General features: G+C 43.0%; 1 protein-coding gene across 2 annotated transcripts in view; it reads left to right on the forward strand.

Annotated features, from left to right (window-relative positions):
* The window catches only part of arfgef1 (ADP-ribosylation factor guanine nucleotide-exchange factor 1 (brefeldin A-inhibited)), a 55,843-nt gene that overhangs the window by 20,152 nt on the left and 11,597 nt on the right, over positions 1 to 24,094 (forward strand). The window contains exons 3-25 of one of the 2 annotated variants that reach the window (XM_084939244.1): positions 2,136 to 2,292; positions 2,503 to 2,649; positions 4,185 to 4,364; positions 4,789 to 4,842; positions 6,878 to 7,235; positions 8,106 to 8,231; positions 8,818 to 9,065; positions 11,005 to 11,138; positions 15,052 to 15,286; positions 16,715 to 16,814; positions 17,120 to 17,259; positions 17,347 to 17,455; positions 19,675 to 19,876; positions 19,971 to 20,082; positions 21,545 to 21,750; positions 21,860 to 21,944; positions 22,084 to 22,249; positions 22,513 to 22,664; positions 22,766 to 22,894; positions 22,992 to 23,150; positions 23,448 to 23,592; positions 23,684 to 23,774; positions 23,943 to 23,983. In XM_084939244.1, the coding sequence (XP_084795370.1) occupies positions 2,136 to 2,292; positions 2,503 to 2,649; positions 4,185 to 4,364; positions 4,789 to 4,842; positions 6,878 to 7,235; positions 8,106 to 8,231; positions 8,818 to 9,065; positions 11,005 to 11,138; positions 15,052 to 15,286; positions 16,715 to 16,814; positions 17,120 to 17,259; positions 17,347 to 17,455; positions 19,675 to 19,876; positions 19,971 to 20,082; positions 21,545 to 21,750; positions 21,860 to 21,944; positions 22,084 to 22,249; positions 22,513 to 22,664; positions 22,766 to 22,894; positions 22,992 to 23,150; positions 23,448 to 23,592; positions 23,684 to 23,774; positions 23,943 to 23,983 (3,476 nt within the window). The remainder of the gene's footprint in view (positions 1 to 2,135; positions 2,293 to 2,502; positions 2,650 to 4,184; positions 4,365 to 4,788; positions 4,843 to 6,877; positions 7,236 to 8,105; positions 8,232 to 8,817; positions 9,066 to 11,004; positions 11,139 to 15,051; positions 15,287 to 16,714; positions 16,815 to 17,119; positions 17,260 to 17,346; positions 17,456 to 19,674; positions 19,877 to 19,970; positions 20,083 to 21,544; positions 21,751 to 21,859; positions 21,945 to 22,083; positions 22,250 to 22,512; positions 22,665 to 22,765; positions 22,895 to 22,991; positions 23,151 to 23,447; positions 23,593 to 23,683; positions 23,775 to 23,942; positions 23,984 to 24,094) is intronic. The other variant, XM_084939245.1, reaches the window with a different exon arrangement.

Below are 24,094 nucleotides of genomic sequence, written 5' to 3' on the forward strand. Positions count from 1 at the left end.
TTAGAGCGACCCATTCTTTTACAAGTGCTTGTGAAGGCAGACTGCATGGCGAATTGCTTGGATGTTTTTTTTTTTTTTTTGTTTCTTTTTTATAAACCTGTGGCAACGAGGTGTGTCCTAATACTTTTGTCCATATGGCGTAGCATCTAGAAACAACAGCCAGCATTCTGACGCTTTAAGACTTCTTGTTTTGTGCACAGGTCTTTCTTTAAGAATGTCAATAATTTTTTTAAAAAAGCTCAAAGTTAAATTGTCATCAGGAAATGGACACTGGTTTGGAGTCGGTGTGAAAAGCAAAATGGGGATTGCATTTGCCAAAACACAGACTGTTTACCTGCATACAGGCCAAAGCCTGCTGTATGATCGGCCAACACAGCATGTAATGCAAACAGACTGAAAGCTTCCAGCACCCGATTTTCTCTCCCTCGTCTGAGAACTGTGCTTATTTAAATGCTGATGTATCTTTGTAGAGATTAGCTCAGGATAATAATGGAGGAAACGCTCTGGTTCTGTCCAAAGGTGACAGATTTGACCAACCGGCAGCCCTGAAGTCCTGAAGTAGTACACAATAAGATAAATTCTATGCATTCTTTTCGTTTTCTTTGCAAGGAAATTAGATAAGCTTTGAAAGCTGTGAAACTAAAAGCAAAGTGCAGCTGCTAATGAAAGCACATGTGACGTGATTGAGAGCTTGTAAGGAAACATGGCTCCAGTAAGGATTTTTAAGCGCTTGTTTCCAAGATAAAGATGAACCTTTGACTTCAGCATTTAATCGAATGCAGTATTCAGTTACATGTAATAACATAGCTGCAGGATGTGCTGGCTGTGCTGTCTGACTAGAACTCAGTTTTATAGTGTTTATGTTTTATAAGCAGCCTGAGCCTGACATTGGGCTTATAATAAAGGGCTGAGCAGGCCAGGTGACATTAAGCAGGGAGTTCAGGGATAAACCAGCGGAGACGAGCTCCCTGCAGATCCACAACATAATAGCTGAGAGAGAAAGTGAGACTGGGTCAGACCAGTAATAAGCTGACAGAGTGGATGCTCTTGCTGAATCATAGCAAAGATCTTTTTAATCATTTTAATGTTGTTGTCCACAATGTTTTTGAAGAAGACTGTAAGCCTGGTAAACGGGTTCATGTTTTCCATTTTTATGCTCGATATTTGTAGCTCCTTCCCTGTCCAATCATCTTTAATTTGTGGTAATTAATACCCATTTCCTCGGCTGCTTTCAGACAACTTATATTATATTCCTTTCCAGCCCTCTAAGCGTTCTCCCTTCTTCTGCTCTTCTCTGAGCACCCTCATTTTCCTGGTGAATTCATGCTGCTTGATGCCTCTTTCGTTTTTAACTGGCTCTGAATCCTTTTTTCCCTCTTCTCTTCTTGTACAAGCGATCCGTCCTCGCTTCTTTCTCTGTCTCTGATTGTGCCCTTCTATGCTCAGGGTGGTCGTCCCTCTAAAAAAGAGCTGAACTCGTCTTTTTTCCATTGCCAAGACATAAACAATGCAGCCCCCTCCACCGCTAGCCGTCTCCCTCCCTTTCTCTGTTCTTCTCCTCTTCCAGCTTGTGCAGTCTGGGTGTGGTGGTAGCGCTTAGGGATGCTGTAAAGACATGGCTGCTGAAAGCGATGGTCTATATTTTAAGGCTGTCTCCGGTCTTTTAAAAATTCTGAAAAAATAGCTGTGCAGTTACCAGTCGTGCAGGAGGAGATGCTTTATCAGCATGGACCCATGGCAAAGCTTGAATTACAAAACCTCTGGGATTACTACCCCGGGCACTACATTAAATTCAGTGTAATAAAATCTGTTCTTACTATTCATTTCCCCCCTCAGGAACAGGATAAAGCACAGGGTCTTCTTTGGTTTAGCTTGTTTGATGTCCTGCTTCAGCTGTGGAGCAAGCAGAGGTTGTTCTTTATAGTGAAGCACGCCATCCCCGGCGCTTTTTCGTGTTTGTTTCAGGCTTGGATGTCAACAAAAGTGTTAGTGTGTCATGCTGATTTTTATGCCCCGTTTCTTTTCTTGTGACTCCAGATGACAGACGGGTCCACGGAGTCACAGTGTTTATCTCACAGTCTCTGTCCCTTTCTTCCTCTTTTTTTAAAATGTATTTATTTTCCTTCCCTCCCCAGTCCACCCGGTGGAGATGGCAAATCAGGTTCCAGCACTTTACCGCCAATCAAATCAAAGACCAACTTCATTGAAGCCGACAAGTACTTCTTGCCGTTTGAGCTGGCATGTCAATCCAAATGTCCCCGCATCGTCATCACCTCGCTCGACTGTTTACAGGTCAGTGGCGGGACAAGTCACACCGCAGGCCCCCCCAAGTGCTTGCACGAGTGTTACTTTATGGCAGCGAACTGTGTGCTGGGCTCTGCCTTTACTGTATCTTTGGATGTCTTTGAAGAAAAATAAGTTCTTTTAATTCCATGCTACCAGGTCGTTTAGTTGTGTTTTTGCATATGTGTGTTTACGTCTGCATGTTCGTGTGACTTTTAGAAGCTGATAGCGTATGGCCACCTGACGGGCAGCGCCCCGGACAGCACGGCTCCGGGCAAGAAGCTCATCGACAGGATCATCGAGACCATCTGCGCTTGTTTTCAAGGACCTCAGACGGACGAGGGCGTGCAGCTACAGATTATTAAGGTGTGCTGCCGTCCCCGTCTTCTGACATATCGCAGCTTGTCGCAGACACGCTCAATACACACTTTAGAGAATTTAATTAGCCGACAGTCATTCCTTAAAAGACCACATCTGTGTCTTTGTGTGGCTTTGATCTGCAGTAATCTTTAATAACACTTGCTGTTTGTGGCTGCAGCAGATAATCCTGCTGGACTGTTGAATAATACAATATTATTTTACCTTATTAATATGTATGTCATTTGAAAAACAATCTGTAATTATATTGTAAATATGATTACATGGATTTTTTTTTCATTTTATCTCGGAGACTTACCTGACAAAGTCAATGATAGTGGCAACTATTTAAGTTTCAATATTAGTTGTGAATCTGTTTTATATTTATTGTTAATAACTTGCTGTCCCTGCTTTGTGGTGTATTGTGTTGTTCTCCTGATAGACTATATAAAAATGGACAAAGCCACAGTGACTTTGGTTTTAAAGACTTTTACTTAGCTTCATGGCTGCTCCCTTTTTTTACACCTGTGAGTGACCCTATTTAGGTCTGTGAGCGGCATTCCTCCCTCGTAGCTGTGAGGTTATGAGTTTATTTGAAGTTTGCGCATCAGAAAAAGTTCAATAAACTACATTTTCTGACATACTTTTGTAGGGCTGTTCAATATAACGATATATATGGGATGACGATATACAAACATCTATCGTTTCCTCTTAAGGTATCGTTTGTTTCGTGGTGTTGCAAAATAAACTGTTTACAGCAATATTTTTTCATCGTTTTGACGGTCACTGTAGTGACCTGTAGCTATATTAATTTCTTAAAGTTCTCTCGTTGTCTTATATTTAATATAACCACCCTACGGACGGACAAGCGCCTGTTTTTACATGTTGTCGTTAGCAACAACGACGGTAAAACCATCGCGTGGCTCCGCTGTCCGCTTGTTTGTTTTCCACGTAAACCTTTCACAATAAAGCTCAAGATCCTGTTGAGACTTTTCAAAATAAACTGAATCATGTGAATGAGTATGCAGAGTTTTGACGGATGAGAAGCAAAAAAGAGCCGTCAGGTGCTAAAAAATAAACCTTAGACTCAAACGTAAGAACAGGCCTTTCCCCGCTGCACGCCGTGAAATAAATACTCACAAAGAAAACGGCCGTTACAACCTTTGCCTAAAAATGTGTAGTTTCATGCATCGGTTAAAACATTCGACTCCAGGTACACGACGCCCAGCTGGAAACACTAAACGCAAGTCGAACTGCCCGAGATTCACAGAATTTACAGAAAAATGTTACATTTTTGTGATTTATATCGTTGTCAGGACGATAAATGTCTTATATCGAGGTATGAGATTTTGGTCATATCGCACAGCCCTATACTTTTGAGAGATATTTGCATTTAAGATTTCAAATGCAGGAAGTTTGCTGAAACGTCCAGCTGTTCTTGACTGCATCAGTGTTTGGCTTTTGGTTTTTTGCGAAGCTGCGATTCTCGGCTTTTTCTCATCCTGCGTCAGCAGTTAATGGTAGTTTTTGGTCTTTCCTTTCAGGCTCTCTTGACAGCGGTGACGTCTCAGCATATAGAAATCCACGAGGGTACTGTTCTGCAGGCCGTCCGCACCTGTTACAACATCTACCTGGCCAGCAAGAACCTCATCAATCAGACCACAGCCAAGGCCACGCTCACACAGATGCTCAACGTTATCTTCGCACGCATGGAGAACCAAGCAGTATGTTCGAAGCCCCTGTAAACACCGAATCGCACAGAATTCTGTTTATGTAGAGACACCATGGACAGCTCATCTTTGGAGCGGCTGTCTGAATCACTGATGCTGTCACTATTGCATAAAAGCCAGTGAAGCTAATATGAGTATTAAATAAATTATAGCGCTAGCCTAAACGAATCTATGCTGCAGTCAAATCTGGAGTCAGAGTGGATTGGAAATAATGTCTTTGCTTTCTGTGACTGGTTTACTCGAGCCACCAGATTTAATTAAAATCTGTTGTTTGCTTTGTGTCCAGAGGGACATTTTAGTTATTGCCTTCAGAAAAAAAGGGAAAAAAAAGCTTGCTCTAATGTCATCTTTTTCTTTTTGAATGACACTTTTTTCCCCCTTCCTCACCTGCCTCCCTCCTTTCCTTTTGGACACATAGCTTACAAATCACAGGCTATCTTGGTCTCTGGCCTCCAGAAAGCGTGACCGCCAGGTAAAGCGTGCAGGACTGCCGTGACATGCCTGATCCGACCTCTTCTAAACTCTTCTCTGTGCATCTGTGTTTGCGCATTAGAGCTTTTTTTTTTTTTTTTTTTCTCCTTCCCTCACTCATCCATTCATGCACTCATCCGTTCTCTCCTCCTTTTTGCTCCTGCACCGCACAGGAGCAGGTATGCTGTGCACTTCTTCCACCGTATGCTTGCTGTGGCTTCTGTTGACTTGCCTACAAATCATCTCGCTTTCCTCCCGCACCAGTTAACATTTTAGTTTACAGTCGCACCTGGGCGCGGTAAACGCTGTACAAGCAGTCAGCTGCGCCCGTCTCATTCCTGACGAGTTTTCTTATGCTTTGGTTCTTGAGAGGGCTTTCAGAACAATGAGCCATTGATACCGAGTCAGACGGAGAAATGCGAGGCAGGAGTCGGTAGACGAGGCAGACTTTGAGGCAGAGGCCTATCGTTGTGCTGTCACTGCCTGCGTAGTGCTGCTGCTGCTGCACAGGGAGATCCACTTTGTGTGTCTGTGTGTAGAAGTACTCTGCACACTGTGATCACAGGCACAGAAACGCGCTCATGTGCAGCCTTCACTATCCGACTGAGGTGGCATTTAAATAATGAGCTTATTTTGTCTTCGCCCAACCCTCCCAGTCGAGGCGCCTTCGTCCTGTCCCGCTACCGTCACTCGTATTCAATACTAATCGTTTCATTCGCAATGCCGTGTCACTGAATCTATTCGATTACATTTAATGCGAGAAGATCAGCAGTCTGGTTTAATTATCGAGAGTGTTGATTTGAGAGTAAGACACAACGAGTTTAATGAGAGGAGTCAGTTTTTGGTTTGCTTTGTAATAGTCAAATGATTGAATGTAATAATACTGATAGTGTAATTGTGTCTTATGGCTAGTAATGGATACGAGACAGGCTAATTCATTGAAACAAATTCATTTTGGCTCATTTGTTCTTCTAATTAAAACTCTGAATTCAAAAGAGAGTCCGCCGTCGCTCGAAAGATCACATTGTTTGGTAAATGCGTCACACTGTTTGTATTTTCATCTGTAACCCACGTCCCCCCCCTTCAAGCTGCTGCGCCTCTCCTCTTTGACTCTTGAGTCTGTCATTTGCCTTTTAACCTTTATTGTCGGCAAATCATCACACGCACGCTCAGATGGCAAAATGCAGCGCTGGGTTCTTGTTAATTTAGCTCGGCTGAGAAAATCTCCGCTGCTCGTAGTTATTTTTTTTCCTCGTACGGATCGGTGTTTGCTGTCAAGCACTGAAGTGTTAAACTGTTTGGTTTTTTTTTCTTAAATATCTCTTTGTTTTCTCAGAAGCCTTTTCCAGGAGGCAATCAGCACAACTTTCACAAACATGTAATGTTTTTTTTAATAGATTGTGAGCATGTGCAAATGATTTATGACCCACTTTTGGCCTGTGCCCTGCCCGGCTAAAGCATGGCAACACTTTGCGGCGCTCCCTGTCAGAAGCAGCGGTTGCACATGTCAGCTGTGACACATCAGCCGGGACAGCCATTTTTCCACCAGAAATATTTTGCAGCACCGGCGGGTTAGAGTAGACCCCGTTGACACAGTCCGCATGAACCGATTCCTTGAAGTTTGTCTCATTGCTGTTTTTTTTAATGGCATGTCTTTCTTCTCAGTGCGTGCATTTTCATACGCATCTCCATATGAACACACATCTGATGTATGCTGGCAAACTGTACTGCTTTTTTTGTACACTACAACTACAATCTGTAGTCGTCTTTTGTTCTCTGCTTTGACATCTGGGAGGGTTGTGGCTCAGTGAGTCTTCAGGGAATCTAGACAGGCTGATCAGACTTGTAATTGTTGATGAGTTTGTTTATATGCTAAACCTTTGCTTTTTTTCTCTGTGTGTCTGTGTGTTGCATGCGTCTGTCTTCTATGATGCTTTTGCTGTTGTTTGCATGCTTTGTCTGTCTATGTGTGCTTTGCTGTTTTGTTTTGTGTGTGTGTGCATGTGTGTGTGTGTGGGCCCCACCCCTGCTTACAGCTGCAAGAAGCAAAACAGCTGGAGAGAGAGCGGCACAGGCAGCACTCCCCAGTCACTCAGCACACCGAGCCAGACTCCGCCCAGCACCAGACCCACATTCATTCGCCGGCGAAGGGTCCGACACGGGAGGCCAACGGGCCCCTCACCCCTCCGACTCCCAGCATCACCACCCCGTCCACCCCATCGACGCCCTCGACACCGGCCCCGGAGAGCAGCGGCAGGTCTGCCCCCAAAGAGCAGGAGGAGCAGAGGGAGCAGGAGGAGAAGGGAGAGAACCCAGACCCAGAAAACGGTTCAGAGTTCTGCGTGGCTGAAAGTGAACAAACCGAGGCAGACCAAGCCACTGCAGCGGCAGAAAGTAAGGCTGCACGCAGAGTTTCTTCTTTTTTTTCCATTTTCTCTTTCTCTGTCAGTAGACACGGACAATCACAAAATATCTCTTCCCTGATTATGAACCCATTATCTTGCTTTTTTGTTTTTTTAAGTTTAATCTCTCCCTGTGCCACTAAATACCATGTTTGGCCACTAAAGCGATCAACTCTCTCACAGCTAAGTGCTGTTTAACTGCCGCTTTAAATATATCAGGCACACGGCGTAACGTTCAAGAGCACGTTGCATGTCGTTTGAGTTGTATCAACTTGTCCAGAGTAAACAGCACCTGAATGCACACTGTAAAAGCCTCGTGCTTAAAATGCTTTGCAGTTTGGTGTAATAATTAAAAAGAAACTGTTTTCTGTTGCAGATATTTGATACTACAGACAGTGTTGCAGAAGCTCCTTTAATGAGGGAACTACTGTAGAATCTGAAGAGGAGAATAAAAAATGTTTTTTAGTGACATTGTAACTTTTTGCATGCTGGCCCCTTTTACTGCACTCCACACGCGGTTTTAAAAGATCTCTAGGCTATGATTTGGGTGCAGCAGCAAATCTACAACAAAATGACAGAAGAAGAAAAGAATCAAGGTGTCCAGACCTTAGCCTGACTCAAATGTTGTGGTGAGACCTTCAGAGAGCTGTGCATAAACAAATTCCTGCAAACCTCCATAAACTGAAGCAATGTTGTTAAGAAGAGTGGGCCAAAATTCTTCCACAATAACATGAAAGACTAATAAAGCCATTTTTTCCAGCCTCTAGCTTTTCACGAGACTCTATATAGAACTTTCTTTTTCACAGGACTGCATGTACAACGTATCAAGGCGTACACTCAGACTTTACATGTTTTTATTTAGGCGCAGCAGCCCAGAAGCATGCAGAGGCAGCTGAGGAGGAGGACAGGGAGACCCCAAACTATGAGGAGAAAGCCCAGGAAATTGTCCAGAGTATTCTGCAAGAGGTGGTCAATACTGTTGCAGGAGGTAAGATTTCTTTTTTGCTTGTTTTCTTCAATCTGTGTTTTATTTTTAAAGGCAGTGACTAATTGCGTCGTGAGAAAAGTGGCTGACTGAAGAATAAACCAGCAACCAGCTGCTCTTTATTGAGGCCAACTCCTGAAAGTAGATTTCAGTTTGCTGTCGGAGTAGGAGATCTTTAAATTCTCAAAAACCTGTGCAGATTTGCAGCCATTATGCAAAGCTTACCCCAGACTTAGCGAGTTAGAAGAGCGTTATCTTATAATTTCTCCTCCCAACACTTCCACGGCTCATTTGTGGAGGTGTATGGAAAAAGCAAAGAGCTCTTTCTTTGTGGGTAAAAGCTTAAAAACCTAAAAAAATTCTTTGAGCACACAGAAGAATAGTTCTTTGCTTCGCTAACCTCAGATGAAAGATGGCGTTTATGTTCCAGAGCCGTCTTCTTTCTTTGTAATTCATCAGGTCGTCAAACTAAGTCTAGAATGCTTTTCTCGTCATAAAAACAAATTGTGTCTCTTTTGTAGATCATTTTAAGGTGTTTAAATATTACAGATTAGTGTATCACCCCTGTCGATTCAACTCCACCCTGCAGGCCACTGCCTGGACCCAGCAAACCTGTGCTCTGACACCAAGGAGTCTGGTGGCGAGGGGGAGCCAGCAGAGTCAGAGCCTGCAGAAGCGGCAACAGAGGGCACCCAGAGCTCCCTGGAGGATGAGGGCACTGTGGGTAGCGACAGCGAGCACGTCCATGCCAACGGCATCCCCGGCACACCTATTTCTGCCAGCTTCACCCCCTCCCTGCCTGATGACAGACTCTCCGTCTCATCCAACGACACTCAGGTACCAGGAAACGCAGCTTGCTTACTTTATGTCAAATTAACATCACCTGCAAATGATCAGAGCTTTGACTGTGAACCTTTGTGTTACCCTATTTGAATCAAAAGCATGATGAAAGACATGTCACACACACTTTGAATACCTGTTTTGTTTTTTTTAATTAAGCTAAAATAGCTATTTTCTGCAATTCTAATGTAGTTAAAATTTTTCCATTCAGCTGTATGTGACCAATTATGCAGGATTGCACTCCTCAGTGATTGCTGTTAAAGAAATCTAATAGATTTGGAAGCTCATAATCACACACAGTTTATGTTAAGCACTCAACAGGATATACAGGGAGTGCAGAATTATTAGGCAAATTAGTATTTTGTCCACATCATCCTCTTCATGCATGTTGTCTTACTCCAACCTGTATAGGCTCGAAAGCCTACTACCAATTAAGCATATTAGGTGATGTGCATCTCTGTAATGAGAAGGGGTGTGGTCTAATGACATCAACATCCTATATCAGGTGTGCATAATTATTAGGCAACTTCCTTTCCTTTGGCAAAATGGGTCAAAAGAAGGACTTGACAGGCTCAGAAAAGTTAAAAATAGTGAGATATCTTGCAGAGGGATGCAGCAGTCTCAAAATTGCAAAGCTTCTGAAGCGTGATCATCGAACAATCAAGCGTGTCATTCAAAATAGTCAACAGGGTCGCAAGAAGCGTGTGGAAAAACCAAGGCGCAAAATAACTGCCCATGAACTGAGAAAAGTCAAGCGTGCAGCTGCCAAGATGCCACTTGTCACCAGTTTGGCCATATTTCAGAGCTGCAACATCACTGGAGTGCCCAAAAGCACAAGGTGTGCAATACTCAGAGACATGGCCAAGGTAAGAAAGGCTGAAAGACGACCACCACTGAACAAGACACACAAGCTGAAACGTCAAGACTGGGCCAAGAAATATCTCAAGACTGATTTTTCTAAGGTTTTATGGACTGATGAAATGAGAGTGAGTCTTGATGGGCCCGTGGCTGGATTGGTAAAGGGCAGAGAGCTCCAGTCCGACTCAGACGCCAGCAAGGTGGAGGTGGAGTACTGGTTTGGGCTGGTATCATCAAAGATGAGCTTGTGGGGCCTTTTCGGGTTGAGGATGGAGTCAAGCTCAACTCCCAGTCCTACTGCCAGTTTCTGGAAGACACCTTCTTCAAGCAGTGGTACAGGAAGAAGTCTGCATCCTTCAAGAAAAACATGATTTTCATGCAGGACAAGGCTCCATCACACGCGTCCAAGTACTCCACAGCGTGGCTGGCAAGAAAGGGTATAAAAGAAGAAAAACTAATGACATGGCCTCCTTGTTCACCTGATCTGAACCCCATTGAGAACCTGTGGTCCATCATCAAATGTGAGATTTACAAGGAGGGAAAACAGTACACCTCTCTGAACAGTGTCTGGGAGGCTGTGGTTGCTGCTGCACGCAATGTTGATGGTGAACAGATCAAAACACTGACAGAATCCATGGATGGCAGGCTTTTGAGTGTCCTTGCAAAGAAAGGTGGCTATATTGGTCGCTGATTTGTTTTTGTTTTGTTTTTGAATGTCAGAAATGTATATTTGTGAATGTGGAGATGTTATATTGGTTTCACTGGTAAAAATAAATAATTGAAATGGGTATATATTTGTTTTTTGTTAAGTTGCCTAATAATTATGCACAGTAATAGTCACCTGCACACACAGATATCCCCCTAAAATAGCTAAAACTAAAAACAAACTAAAAACTACTTCCAAAAACATTCAGCTTTGATATTAATGAGTTTTTTGGGTTCATTGAGAACATGGTTGTTGTTCAATAATAAAATTATTCCTCAAAAATACAACTTGCCTAATAATTCTGCACTCCCTGTAAAGAGTGAAAGTGGCATTTTTTTCAAAAGTATTTTTGTTTCTCTGGTTTGTCTGCAGGAATCAGGAGCAGCACCGGGCCAGCCGCCAGGTGCTAAATTCTCCCACATCCTCCAGAAAGATGCCTTTCTTGTCTTTCGCTCGCTCTGCAAGCTGTCAATGAAACCGCTATCAGATGGGCCACCTGATCCGAAGTAAGGATACAAATTAAACATAATGACTGCTCTTGTGTGTTATTTGGTTCGTCTGTTTCTGGTTAATATTTTCGACTCCTTTGACTTATGCAAAAAAAAGTGAGAGAATTATGCTGTGTTAGGAGGGAAAGGTGTGATAGCAGCCTGATACTGAAATAATGCTGAGTTTTAAACATAGCAGTAAAAAATACATAAAATGACTTCTGTTTGGTTTCATGCCTGTGGAAACCAATCAAGCAGACTCTCTTAAATTATGTTGGAGGCATTTGAGGTTTCACTTTCTTGAAGTCAGGTTTAATAACTGAGGATCGGACGGCAAAGCGCTCCACCTCGGTCCACATAGCACCAAACCCCTCCTGTCGGTTGGATGACTGGGCCTTGTGGCACCGCACTTCCTAGGTGAGGTGTTTGGGGTATGTCCTGCCAGGAAGAGACCTCAGGATAGAGCCAGCACACTTTGAGAGATTATATCTCTGATTTGGGAGCGCGTTGGTGTCCCCCTGTAGACCTAAGAGGGGAGGTGGTCAGTTTGAGGAAAATCTTTGGGTCTTTGCTTCGACTTCTACTAATGAATGGATGGATGACTGAGTGATTAACTGTAAGACCTAACTGTAAAACATTTTTGCTGCTAAACAACTGAAATAATGAATTATCCAAATAGTTTTGGACTTACTTTCTATCAGTTCATTGCTGTATCCCAATCTTGATTACTTAGTTTGCAGTGGAGGAACATATTATTGACATTTAATGAGAAATAAATGAAAATTTTAATGTGGTTATCTAAAAGAATGTGGAAAATCAGTTTTATTTGGATGCTTTCCAGCTGACATTCTCCTTCGAAAACCTTTGTTTGTTAGTAAAATGAATTAGTGATGTATTGTGCTTCCAGTAAAGCCCCCAATGAAAAGCTTCGATTTTTATTTGGTTTCATCTTTGGGATAGACATGCACAAATGTGAGTCATGGTTTAAAATGAGGATCGCTCCCATGATAACTGCAGTGTTCTGATACATGATGATAAGGCAGACAATGAGTCATCACTCAGCATTTTCTGAATCACTTCCTGGTTTCATCCCATTTTAACTGCTTCCCTTTTTTAACAGCAGAAAAGTATAATTAGATTTATGCCTTCATGTAGTATTTCTTCTGACCCATCTCTGGTTTTCCAAAAAGGGCATGTGATTGGCTTGACCTGATGGCTATAGCCTTTGAGAAACTGGATTTCCCGCATCTGGTTTCTTTGTGAAACTCAATTCAGGCTCTGCTGGCTGGTTTGTTTACTGTTCTGTTTATTTAATCATCCGTCACTTTTATTTTACTTTAATCCGGTGAAATGAACTGCAATCTCAGTCCTTTGTTCAATAGCTTTTTAATGAAAATGTTGAAAATTCAAAAGAAAGAATGGTGTTTGTGTGTTTGTGCCCATTTGTATTTGTGTGTGTGTGTGTGTGTGTGTGTGTGTGTGTGTGTGTGTGTGTGTGTGTGTGTGTGTGTGTGTGTGTGTGTGTGTGTGTGTGTGTGTGTGTGTGTGTGTGTGTGCGCGCGCGCGCGTGCGCGTGCGTGTGTGTCTAATGAAGGCCACGTCAGTTACCTCAGCACTGATGTGCCGTGTCAGTGCCAGACAGAAACCTTTTACCTTCCTAACAAGGCTGTTCTGCCTCATGAGTCACAGTTTGTCACTCTGTCATAAGGGAGCACACAGGCGAAAGTGTGGCTTTATTATTATCATTATCACCACCAGAAACTACTTTATTTTATTATTTTATAAATTTGAAGAAATACTTGATTTTTATTCTAGATTTGCTAACCACCAATGTGCTAACTACTCTTTTCTGGATATCCTAAGGGGGATAAACTTAAAATAAAGGCGGATGCAGTCTTCGGGTATGAAAAGGGAGGCCAGCTGTCTTAACCCTGCATTTTTCTTTCTTATTTTAATGCTTTTAGTGTTGTAGTTTTCTTGCATTGTACTAACATTGCATTTCTTTCTTCACAACAATCTGGTTGGCGATAAAGCAGTATGTTTTCCTTTGCTCCATATTTTTTGGCTATTGAAAGAGAAGTAGAGGCACCCTGTTGTTGTGCCACATAAATCCTAATTTGTCTGCTTGCCAGAGATGGAAGACATTGCACAGAAGCAGCCAAACCCAGAATATAAAGTAGCTGAAAGTGTGATTTTTGACTCGTTTCGTCCTGCTGCTGCAGGAAAACAGTTCAGACGGGCTGAGGCTATACGCGCAGGGGCGCTTTGATTTGGTTTCCCGAGCATTTCTTTGATGCTGTTGAAGTTTTTAACTCTCTGATGCAGAGATACAGCATGATTTAGTTTTACTGTGCGTTACACTTTTCCCACTTTGTGGAATAACTTTGCTTGAAGGACAGATCATGTCACTTATAGGTACTTTGTTTTAGTGAGATTTTTGTTTCTCTTTTGGTTGCCAAGAGCATTTTGTGACGAAAATTTTTCATGGTTAAAAGCCTCGGGCAGATGATTAGATACATTTTTTTTGGTTGTTTTATGCAGCGCTGAGCATTATTGCAGATTTGGATCTGTAAAATGCTATAGTACAGGGGTCTGCAACCCTGAGCACTCGTGCCACAGCTGACACGTGAAGGGTTTAACTGATGGCACGACACGCGGTGAATTAGTCTGAGAAGGAGCATTAAAAAATAAATGGCCGGGCCACCGGTGCACATCGCAAATTAGCTCGCATAGACACGTCAGTTGTTCTTCTTAATGACGGTATCTTAGCTAACAACCCCAACTACCAGATTCAACTTGTAATTGGCTAAAAATAACTTACCCTACCGGTGAGATCGACGTGGCTAGCTGGCAGTTTTTTCAAGCGATGCTGAAATTTCCACATTCCGACGCTTCATATGCTTCAGGAGCTGTCCGCTCAGCGCAGCATCAGCACCACGGAAATACACGGATACATCCATGGACTCGAGACAGGATTCACGATGCGTTTTTGGGACTTTCAGGTGTATGGACCAATGTTTTCTTTTCTGATCTAACCAGAAAGCTTTAACGAGCAGCTGGATTTGTCTCTCTTTAACTGGCTGGACACAGAGGACATCGAAATGCAGCCGATTGAACTGAAAAGCTTGACTCATAGCTGTGTCTGTGCATCTTCACCTGCTGGGCATCACTACCTGACAAATTTAACTGTGTTAAGAACATTGCAGAGGCCTTATTGACAGTATTTGGCTTTACATATCTGTGTGAGCAGATTTTCTCTCGCACGAAGAGTGTCCTCGGGTAGCCGTCTGAATGCTGGATGCTCGGAGACCTGTGTCTCTGAGTGGGAGACCAGAGATCACATTAACATGTGTATCCCTGTATTAAGAAACATGCGATGTTGGCGCAGTTTATTTTTTTCTTATCATTCTTGTGAGGAAACCATAAATAGCATTTGCATTTTCTGTTGTGTTCCTTTGCTGTTGGTGTTCTTGTTATGGATAAAAAGTCTTTTTTTTTTTTTTTTAAATAGCTGATCTGCACTATGCCAACGTCTGTGAACAAATGTAGTTCTATAAAGTTGTTTTATATAGTGTGTAGCTGTTGATGTAGACCATTATTAAATCTATTGCTAATGCAACGGTTGATATGGCACATTGACTTCTGAGGAAATTTTAGATGGCACTCATCATTGGAAAGGTTGCCGACCCCTGCTATAGGAGATGAAGCTTCACACATTGATATGTGCGCACAAACAAACCACTGCACAGGGTATCTTTTTGTGTTTTAATTTAAGCCCTCTTTTCTATTCAAAGGAGACAGTCAATTCATGATAACAAGCTTATGCTATTGTTGTTGATGAATTTAATTTTGTAACTTTCCGAAGGGGAATCAATTGTTCCCCTTGCTTTCATCAAAGATTTTAACTTCCTCTTTTCTGTCCTCGTCTCAGGTCCCACGAGTTGCGGTCGAAGGTCTTGTCCCTCCAGCTGCTGCTGTCCATCCTGCAAAACGCCGGGCCCATCTTTAAGACCAACGAGATGTTCATAAACGCCATCAAGCAGTACCTGTGTGTGGCTCTGTCCAAGAATGGGGTCTCCTCTGTGCCTGAGGTCTTCGAACTGTCTCTCTCCATTTTCCTCACTCTCCTTTCTCACTTCAAGACACACCTCAAGATGCAAATCGAGGTAAAGCATTTGCTTTAAGTTTGGACAAAAGCACTGGGTCTCCTACACAAGAGCTGTCGGCCATAGAAACCCATGCCGTGAAGCTCCCGGCACACAGTTTCTGTGCTGATGTTAATGCCAGAGGAGCTCTGCAGTTATTGAGTCAGCAGAGACTGCACTCGGGGTCCTTTACATGGTCTCCCACTTCACGGCTGGGTTGCTGTGGTTCCTAAATGCTTTCATTTCCTTTCTGTTACGGCATCACAGTCGTATTCAGTTGTGTTTGTAAAGGCACACTGCATGGCTAACAGTAGGTGTGACCCAGTGCTTTTGTCCATATAGTTTATGAAAGTATTGACCATAAACTGTATATAAAAGATGATTGTGGTAACACAATTGGAAGCATTAAGTCTGGTATTTCAGTCGTTGCCATCTTGATTATGTAAGTGACAGAAGAAGAGTTTTCAGTTGATATCTCCTTTCTTTGTTAGCAGGCTTCATCCATAGACCTCAGAGGTTCATCACAAAGACATGCAGCCCCTCTTATTTGGGGTCTTACTTACTATTAAACTTGTAAGCTGCATTATTGTCAGACAACTGTATTAAAAATGCAAACATCCAGGAAGGCAGCGACCTGTGTCGGCACACTTAAATCCTTATTAGGTGTAAATGTGTGAGTAATAAAAGAAATCCTCCTTGTACATTACTGATGAAGGGAAAATTAGCTTTAGAGACCCAAGTCATTTTGTGCCCGGCTACTTTTGGACTTTCAAAGAAGTGTCGTTTATAGCAAAAAGGTATCGACAGAAAGGATCGCCATAGAAAGCAGCAGTTTCTGCACTAACAGCCTCTGGAGCGTAGTACAAAGAAATGTTTTGAACCCAGAAGTCATTCAATATTTTTCCCATGGTGAGTCAAGCTAGGATTGTTTTTCTCTCTTTTATTTTTACTTAGATGTGCAGGGAAAACCCGATGAACTGCTTGGCTAGTTCATCAGCCAACTAGTTCATCTGGCACCTGGTTCACTTTGTAGGAAACACGGGAACAATTGAGGTGTTAAACGCCACATTTAAAAGAGAAAATAATTTTGATCGACTTGTTTTTACAGTGAAGAACTGTCAGTATATATGTGTATCTTTCATGTTTATATCTAGCATCTTTCAGTGGTAAGAGATATTGACGGGCTGTTACCATATCTGCTGTAATGTTCTTCCTCCTCTGCTTACAGTTTATTCTTCTGAGTCTAACTGTCGAACATTTGACATCCACCTGCTATATTTGTTGTATCCACTCGAGGGGAATCGTGTTTTGCTTCTGGAGGATTGCGTGTGGGCTTTCTCTTTTTTTTTTTTTTTTTTTTTTTTGGTTATGCAGGCAACTGAAGGTTGTTTTTACCTCTCCTTGTGTGTGTGATTCATGTTTACACTGTCACATGAACTCTCTCAACAGGTGTTCTTCAAGGAGATTTTCCTGTATATTCTTGAGACGTCCACAAGCTCCTATGACCACAAATGGATGGTTATACAAACCCTCACTAGAATATGTGCAGGTTGGCTTCTCTCTCTATTTTCACTTCTCTTTGTGTCATTTAGAAAATAGAAAATAGAAAATAGAAGTACTTTGATTGGGGCTTTAGATGTGGTGCAGATATATCTGCTATTTGTCAAAAAAGTTTTTAGCTGTACAGAAATGCTGAATAATACCTCATATGAACTGCTTCCTTTTTCACGTGACTGTCGTAACAAAGTTGCAGTTTCATCTAATGATTAATGATTATCTTTATATGTATGCCTATTGATTCACCCTCCACATTTTCACTGCCAAACTCCATCTGGCTCCCATCTGTCCCATCAGACGCCCAGAGTGTGGTGGACATCTACGTGAACTATGACTGTGACTTGAATGCTGCTAACATATTTGAACGGCTGGTCAACGACCTCTCGAAAATTGCACAAGGTCGTGGAGGCCATGAGCTTGGGATAACCCCCCAGCAGGTGATTTTATTTATTTATTTAATTTAAAGTTATTGTTGCTATTATTCACAATCTTGGGCTAAAAAAATTGTTGGGATGCTTTTCTAGGAGCTGACCCTGAGAAAGAAAGGCCTTGAGTGTCTAGTGTCAATCCTGAAGTGTATGGTGGAGTGGAGTAAAGACCAATACGTCAACCCCAATTCCCAGACCAGCCTCGGTGAGACACTCGTGTCTTTTATCAAAACTGTCTGGCAGTCATCAGACCTGATCTGAATACAAGGCATAACATTTCTCTTCGTTGTTATTCTGCACACTGATCAGTGTTTGGCTGGTAGTTTGAAACAATCCAAGACAGGCTAGCTGTACACAGAACAATGTGTTACTGCAGGGGAGAGTGTAGTAATTCCTTAAAAATAACAGTGAAGACTGGTTAAATTGAAGAATACAGAACGTATAACACGAATGAATACATCAGGACACAAGCCTGTAATATTACTGAAGTCTTCAGAATGAGGTTTGAATGTATGATTAAAGCTTCAATAAAAGGAAGTGTATGGGTACCTTTATTTTATTTTTTGCATTGTAGCCTGATGTAGGAAATATGATGCCAATTAAACACTCTTATGCTAATTAAGATTGAAGATTTTTTTTTATTTTATTTGCCAGATTTTTTGATAAACGCTCCTATTTCCAAAATTTAGACATTTCTAGCAATAATTTCATAATTCAGGCTTTTAAAGGTTTTTACTGGTTTGCGATAAAGCTCCATCGGCATAGTTGCAATCAGAGGCAGGGTGGACAGCTGGCATTCATCTGGGAGAGCTACAACTCTTAAGAAGAAATGCAAACGTTCATCAGCTCGGTTCCCACCGCTCTAGCAGCGGGATAATGCCCAGAGGCTGGCGCAGACGGGCTAATCCAGGAGGTTTAATCCTGAAAAGAACGATACCTTAGGCCGAGCCATGATTAAGGCGGGGGGGGGAGAGACAAAAAACCCTCCATGACATACTGAGCATATCTTCAGTGTCAGACTGGCCCTTGGGTTTTCAGCACATCGGAGCACATGTTTGCTCAAACTAAGGAAGAGTACAGCTGCGTGAAAGCACTGGAAAGATATCCCAGAAGCCCTCTGGAACAGCCCATGGGCTAGCCTCAGGCTGGGCTAACAGGGCTAACTAGCATAGGCAGCTGTGTTCGCTCACAGTGGCGCTATTTCTATTTCAAAACTTATGACACCTCATTAGCAATCTAGCAGGAACTCATAGGTTAGTATTTGAATTTTGAATGTTACGTTTGCCCTGCAGGCTGCCGCCGAATTTTAACTATTTTCTTTTATTTTACAATGTGGAATATGAATTGTGGTTACAAAGCATTGGGTTGTGTAGTGTCTTAGAGTATAGCAGTACAATATATCACATCCCCTGTTTTTAAACTGTCCCTTGTCTCTCCTTTGTGAACGACTTCAAAGCAAGAGCAGGTAACAGTAGAGCAGTATGGAGTGTTTGCTGGAACGTGTTTGTGTCGCTCGTTTTACACCCGTTGTGTCCATAGGGAGTTTTGTACTATTGTTGGGTTACATAGCTTGTGTTTGAGAGTTTCCTGTTGCCCAGCTACACCCATAGATTTGTAACAAAAACCGTGTTTGAATTTAACCACAACTACTAATAGGTGAAAATGCTGCTGGTTAGTTTTGATGGAAACGTTATAAAGTAGTTCCCCGACGCACAGCTTGTGTTCCCCCATTGTTTTCCCTCCGTTCTGTAAGCCGGGGAGTGGACACAGACTGCAAGCTCACATTACTGCGGCTTTGTCCTGAATGTTTTAAAGAGTTTCCGATAGGTAATCAGACTCCCTCCGTCTTACAGCGTGGACTCGCTCCAGCAGCAGCAGCAGCAGATCCCTGAGCTTACTCCAGCAGGCTTAAGAAATCAGCCTCTGTTGGTGTCTAAGTTCTGGCTGCTTTCCCTTTGACGACCTGGAGCTTTTCAGATAACCCACCTTTTATAATACCCCTCCCCTCCCTCCTGCCTTGCACCTGCTCCGACAGTGTGAATAAATGTGTGTTTCTGGAATTCATTAAGCTGCGATTGTGCATGGATTCGAGTAACGCTTGCAGTCATACCCTCCCAGCACAAACAAAAAAAAAAAATCATTAAGTAGACCTTGGGGTCATTTTCTTTGGTCCAGTCTTCCCCCTTTTAAATGACTGAAGTTTGTCTCCTGCAGTACTAGCTTTAAGTTTGCTGGGGGTTTTTTTTATGCCTTGAGGCCATGCTTGTGCCAGAGTTTCAATTAAAGGCCTCACTTCTATGATGTTTGCTGGGAGTTGCAACAATAGTCTTTTTTTTCTGTTATTATCATATATGTCCACTTATCTGTCATCCCTTCTGCGTTGTCTTATCTGGTGTATTTTTTTCTTTCTTTTTTATTCCTCAGGCCAAGAGAAACCATCAGAACAAGAAAGCACAGAGTCCAAGGCTCCGGAGACCATAAACCGCTATGGGAGCATTAACTCTCTGGACTCCACAGCCTCATCCGGTATCGGAAGCTACAGCACGCAGATGTCTGGTACTGACAACCCAGAGCAGTTTGAAGTGCTCAAGCAGCAAAAGGAGATCATCGAGCAGGGCATCGACCTGTAAGGGGTGCCGCTTTCACGGAGTAATCGTTTTATCCTCCGGATAACTGTGGCATTAGCTTCATTAAGTTGTCCTTCTCTGGATCTTCCATAGGTTTAACAAGAAACCAAAGAGAGGAATTCAGTACCTTCAGGAGCAAGGCATGCTGGGTACAACCCCCGAGGACCTTGCTCAGTTTTTGCACCAGGAGGAGAGGCTCGATTCGGTAAGAAGTCATGTGGTTCTTACTTTCAGCTAAAACAGAGTACAGATCTGCTTCTCTGCTCACACCACAACACAGATTTGGGTCCAGACTTTTGGCATGTTGAAGTGAGGAAGCACAAACCGCACAGTGATCTCAGAGCAGGTGTAACGTTTACAGCTTTATCCTAAGACCGTTTTAAGCGAATACGATACTCAGTCACTGACGGCTGATGGTGCCAGAGTTGTAAGTGCGGCTGTGGCACCAGAACAGTTGTTGTATGTGTCGGGGGGTGTTATTAAAAATGGCACAAATGAGATTTACTCAAGCGAAGTTATGGCAGGGAGGAAAATGGCTCATTCTAGTAGCATGGAGTGAGTTCCCCACACAAACATCTGGAGATCAGAATCGTTAACTAAAGCTGAGATATGAAATGAAGAAAGATGTCTAATATTGTAAATATTGCAACAGATGACATATGAGATGGCATGCAGGGACTGTTTTTCTTCTGTTGCCTGCATCCACCCGTCAGAACAAGGATGCAGCAAGCTAACGCTACAGCCTGTCCTATGAAGCAGGATGTGGCTAATCTATCTTAACTTCAGGATTAACCCTGAGTTTTCAGGACTATCAAGGTGGTTCAGGTCTTGCTGGGTTATATTGCCATGGTAACATGTTGCCAACCTAACCTGCTCTGGAAAATTATAGGTTTGAGATTAAAGATCCCCAGGTATGAAATCGCCTCTTACTGACCAATCAATTGCCTAAAAAAATCCATTCCTGGAAGGGACCCCCTGTGTGTGGGGAGCAAGAGGGTCTAATGATGAGGATCAGTGATAAATACAGTTTCTTACACATAACTTACCAGCTACCAGCACCACTTCCCTTTGATGTAAACATGCTAATCCTATCCCAGCTAGATTGATAAATCCTGGGTTACCTTATCATGTTCATGTCCCAATGTTAGGATAAGTGGATCCATATAACGGAAAGATGTTGAACCTGTTTTGTGGTACAGAGCCCAGATCAGCTACAGTAGGACACTATTAAAGTCTACATCCTGTCCTGCTGTCGCTAGCATGCGCCTGATGCAATTGGCATTTGTAGCCCAGTAGAAAAAATGTTGTTTGCATAAAACTGGTCATATCCCCCCCCTTTTTTTTTTTTTTTTTTTTTTTTGCAAGCCCATGATTATTTCTGAAAAGAAATGTTGGTGCTGAGTTTGTCAAATGTATTTTTGGTGCTTCATGCATCACAAGGGGAGTGCCATTTAGCTCCATTAAGAAATTTCCCAGAGAAAGACAAACTTTGGCACATTTATGGTCATTCCATCTCATTAGAAAAGAAATCTCATCTCAGAACTTCACTCTATTTCAGACACTCTCCCACACACACAGTAGATAAGAACCAGCACAGACAAATGCTAAATATGTGTTTTACGTTGCGGTACGTTTCACATAGCCTCTGTTTTCTTTTGCTCTGTCAGACTCAAGTGGGAGAATTCCTCGGGGATAATGACCGTTTCAATAAAGAGGTGATGTACGCCTACGTGGATCAAATGGACTTCCAGGGCAAAGACTTTGTCTCTGCGCTGAGGATGTTCCTGGAGGGCTTTCGGCTGCCCGGAGAGGCCCAGAAAATCGACCGGCTCATGGAGAAATTTGCGGCGAGATATCTTGAATGCAACCAGGGGTGAGTTTATGACTCTGGAAATGCTTGCGTTCGGTTCTCTGTGGTCAGTAAACACCGTGCTGTTAAATTAATCTGCTCTCCTACCCTTGCTTTCCTGTCCATTTCCCAGGCAAACGCTCTTTGCCAGCGCTGACACTGCGTATGTCCTTGCCTACTCAATCATTATGTTGACAACAGACCTTCACAGTCCACAGGTGAGCGCTCCGCCTCAGTGAGGCAGCGGCCTTCGGGATGTGTTTAGACAGCAGTCCTTCCCTTAAATATCTGTTCAGCATAAATCACAGAAGTTAAATAAGCAGCTTTTGACCCGAATCCTTGTTGTTATCTGCAAAGGTTAAGAATAAAATGACAAAAGAGCAATATATCAAGATGAACCGGGGCATCAATGACAGCAAAGACCTACCTGAGGAATATCTCTCAGCCATCTACGACGAGATCGCAGGGAAAAAGATCGCCATGAAGGAGACAAAAGAGCTCACCATGAAATCCAACAAGCAAAGTGAGTCTCAGTGCTGGAGGAGTTCTCAAAGGTGTAATGAAAAAGGAGATTGTAGATATTATCCAGAGTCATTTACTTGATATCTTTGTTGCTGGAATGGTTTTGGATGAGGCTTGGAGCTATCAGAAATCAGTTATTCTATGAAAAACACTTCTGATTTACACTTTGCGGTAGCTGTTAAAAGAAAAGCTGCAGTTTTTTTCGCTTTCTCTAAAAAAAAAAAAAAAAAAAAAAAAAAAAACTGTCTGGGGTTTATTGCTCAGGTGTGGCCAGCGAGAAGCAGAGGCGCCTGCTGTACAACGTGGAGATGGAGCAGATGGCTAAGACGGCCAAAGCTCTGATGGAGGCCGTCAGCCACGTGCAGGCTCCCTTCACCAGTGCCACACATCTGGAGCATGTCAGACCCATGTTCAAGGTGATAACGCTAGCGCATCCACACATGCTTCAGACACAGCTGGGCACAAACACAGCTGCAAACAAATCATCCTTGCCGTTGTTGTTTATTTGTTTCCTCAGCTGGCATGGACGCCCTTCCTGGCCGCCTTCAGCGTGGGGCTTCAGGACTGCGACGACACTGAGGTGGCCTCACTGTGTCTTGAAGGAATCCGCTGTGCCATCAGGATCGCGTGCATCTTCTCCATACAGGTACTGCAATCTGTTTTGTATGACTAGTGCCGTACCGTATTACCGACCTGGCAGCGCGTTGACACAAAGCATTGTTGTTGTTTTGCCTCTGTCACAGTTGGAGAGGGATGCGTATGTGCAGGCTCTGGCCAGGTTCACCCTGCTCACAGCCACCTCAGGCATTGCAGAAATGAAGCAGAAGAACATTGACACCATCAAGACCCTCATCACTGTGGCCCACACAGATGGAAACTATCTGGGAAACTCCTGGCATGAGGTTCGCTCCACTTATGTCACATGAAACTGGCGTTTGTGTTGGCTCGCAGGAACGTGTTGTTATAATTCATCTCATATTTAAATGATCATCTTTCCCAAGCCTCAGATTCCTCTGGGATATCAATTTGTATATCTAGAACAGAGCAGAGACCTGTCTTTACTTTGTTTATAGCTCACATTTTGTAGAATTTTGGTGTTACCCTTTTCCCACTTTATTCTGCTGCGCTTGCTTGTTTTTTAACTCCTTTCTACATTTCTGCATCTGTTTTTTTTCCTCCAAATACCTCACTCCCTGCAGATCTTGAAGTGCATCAGTCAGCTGGAGCTGGCTCAGCTGATTGGTACCGGGGTCAAGGCACGCTACATCTCAGGGACGGTGCGGGGCAAAGAGGGCTTCATTGCGAGCACGAAGGAGCAGAGCAGCGATGAGTACCTGGGTTTAGGTCAGCGATCATCATTTGAATGCATCGTGCACACAAAGACCAACGTTAAAGCCTAAATCAGCCTAACAACCATCTGTGTTTTGCTCTGCAGTTGGAGGGACTGTGGACCGTAAGCAGATTGCCAGCATTCAGGAGTCCATCGGAGAGACCAGCTCTCAGAGTGTGGTGGTGGCTGTGGACAGGTATGCACCTCCTGCTGTTGTTTGTTTATTTGTAGACTTTAACGTCCTTAAACTGAGCATGCAGTAAATGAACGTAGCAAGGATCACATCCTCTTATCTACCTTTATTTTGGAGTAAAAAGAAATGAAAATACAGCGCAGCTCTTAAGTAATTTGTGTTTCTGTACAGGATATTCACAGGTTCTACCAGACTGGACGGTAATGCAATAGGTGAGTCCAGCTGATCCACTATTATACATGTAGTTTCCTTATTGCTTACAAGCAGAGGTACATGCTAGCTATTTTTGATTGCCATGAATCACGTCCTGCACAAACCGCTTT

Source organism: Perissodus microlepis, chromosome 9 (assembly GCF_051167445.1).
Source record: "Perissodus microlepis isolate ML-2025 ecotype Zambia chromosome 9, ASM5116744v1, whole genome shotgun sequence".
NCBI lineage: Eukaryota > Metazoa > Chordata > Actinopteri > Cichliformes > Cichlidae > Perissodus > Perissodus microlepis.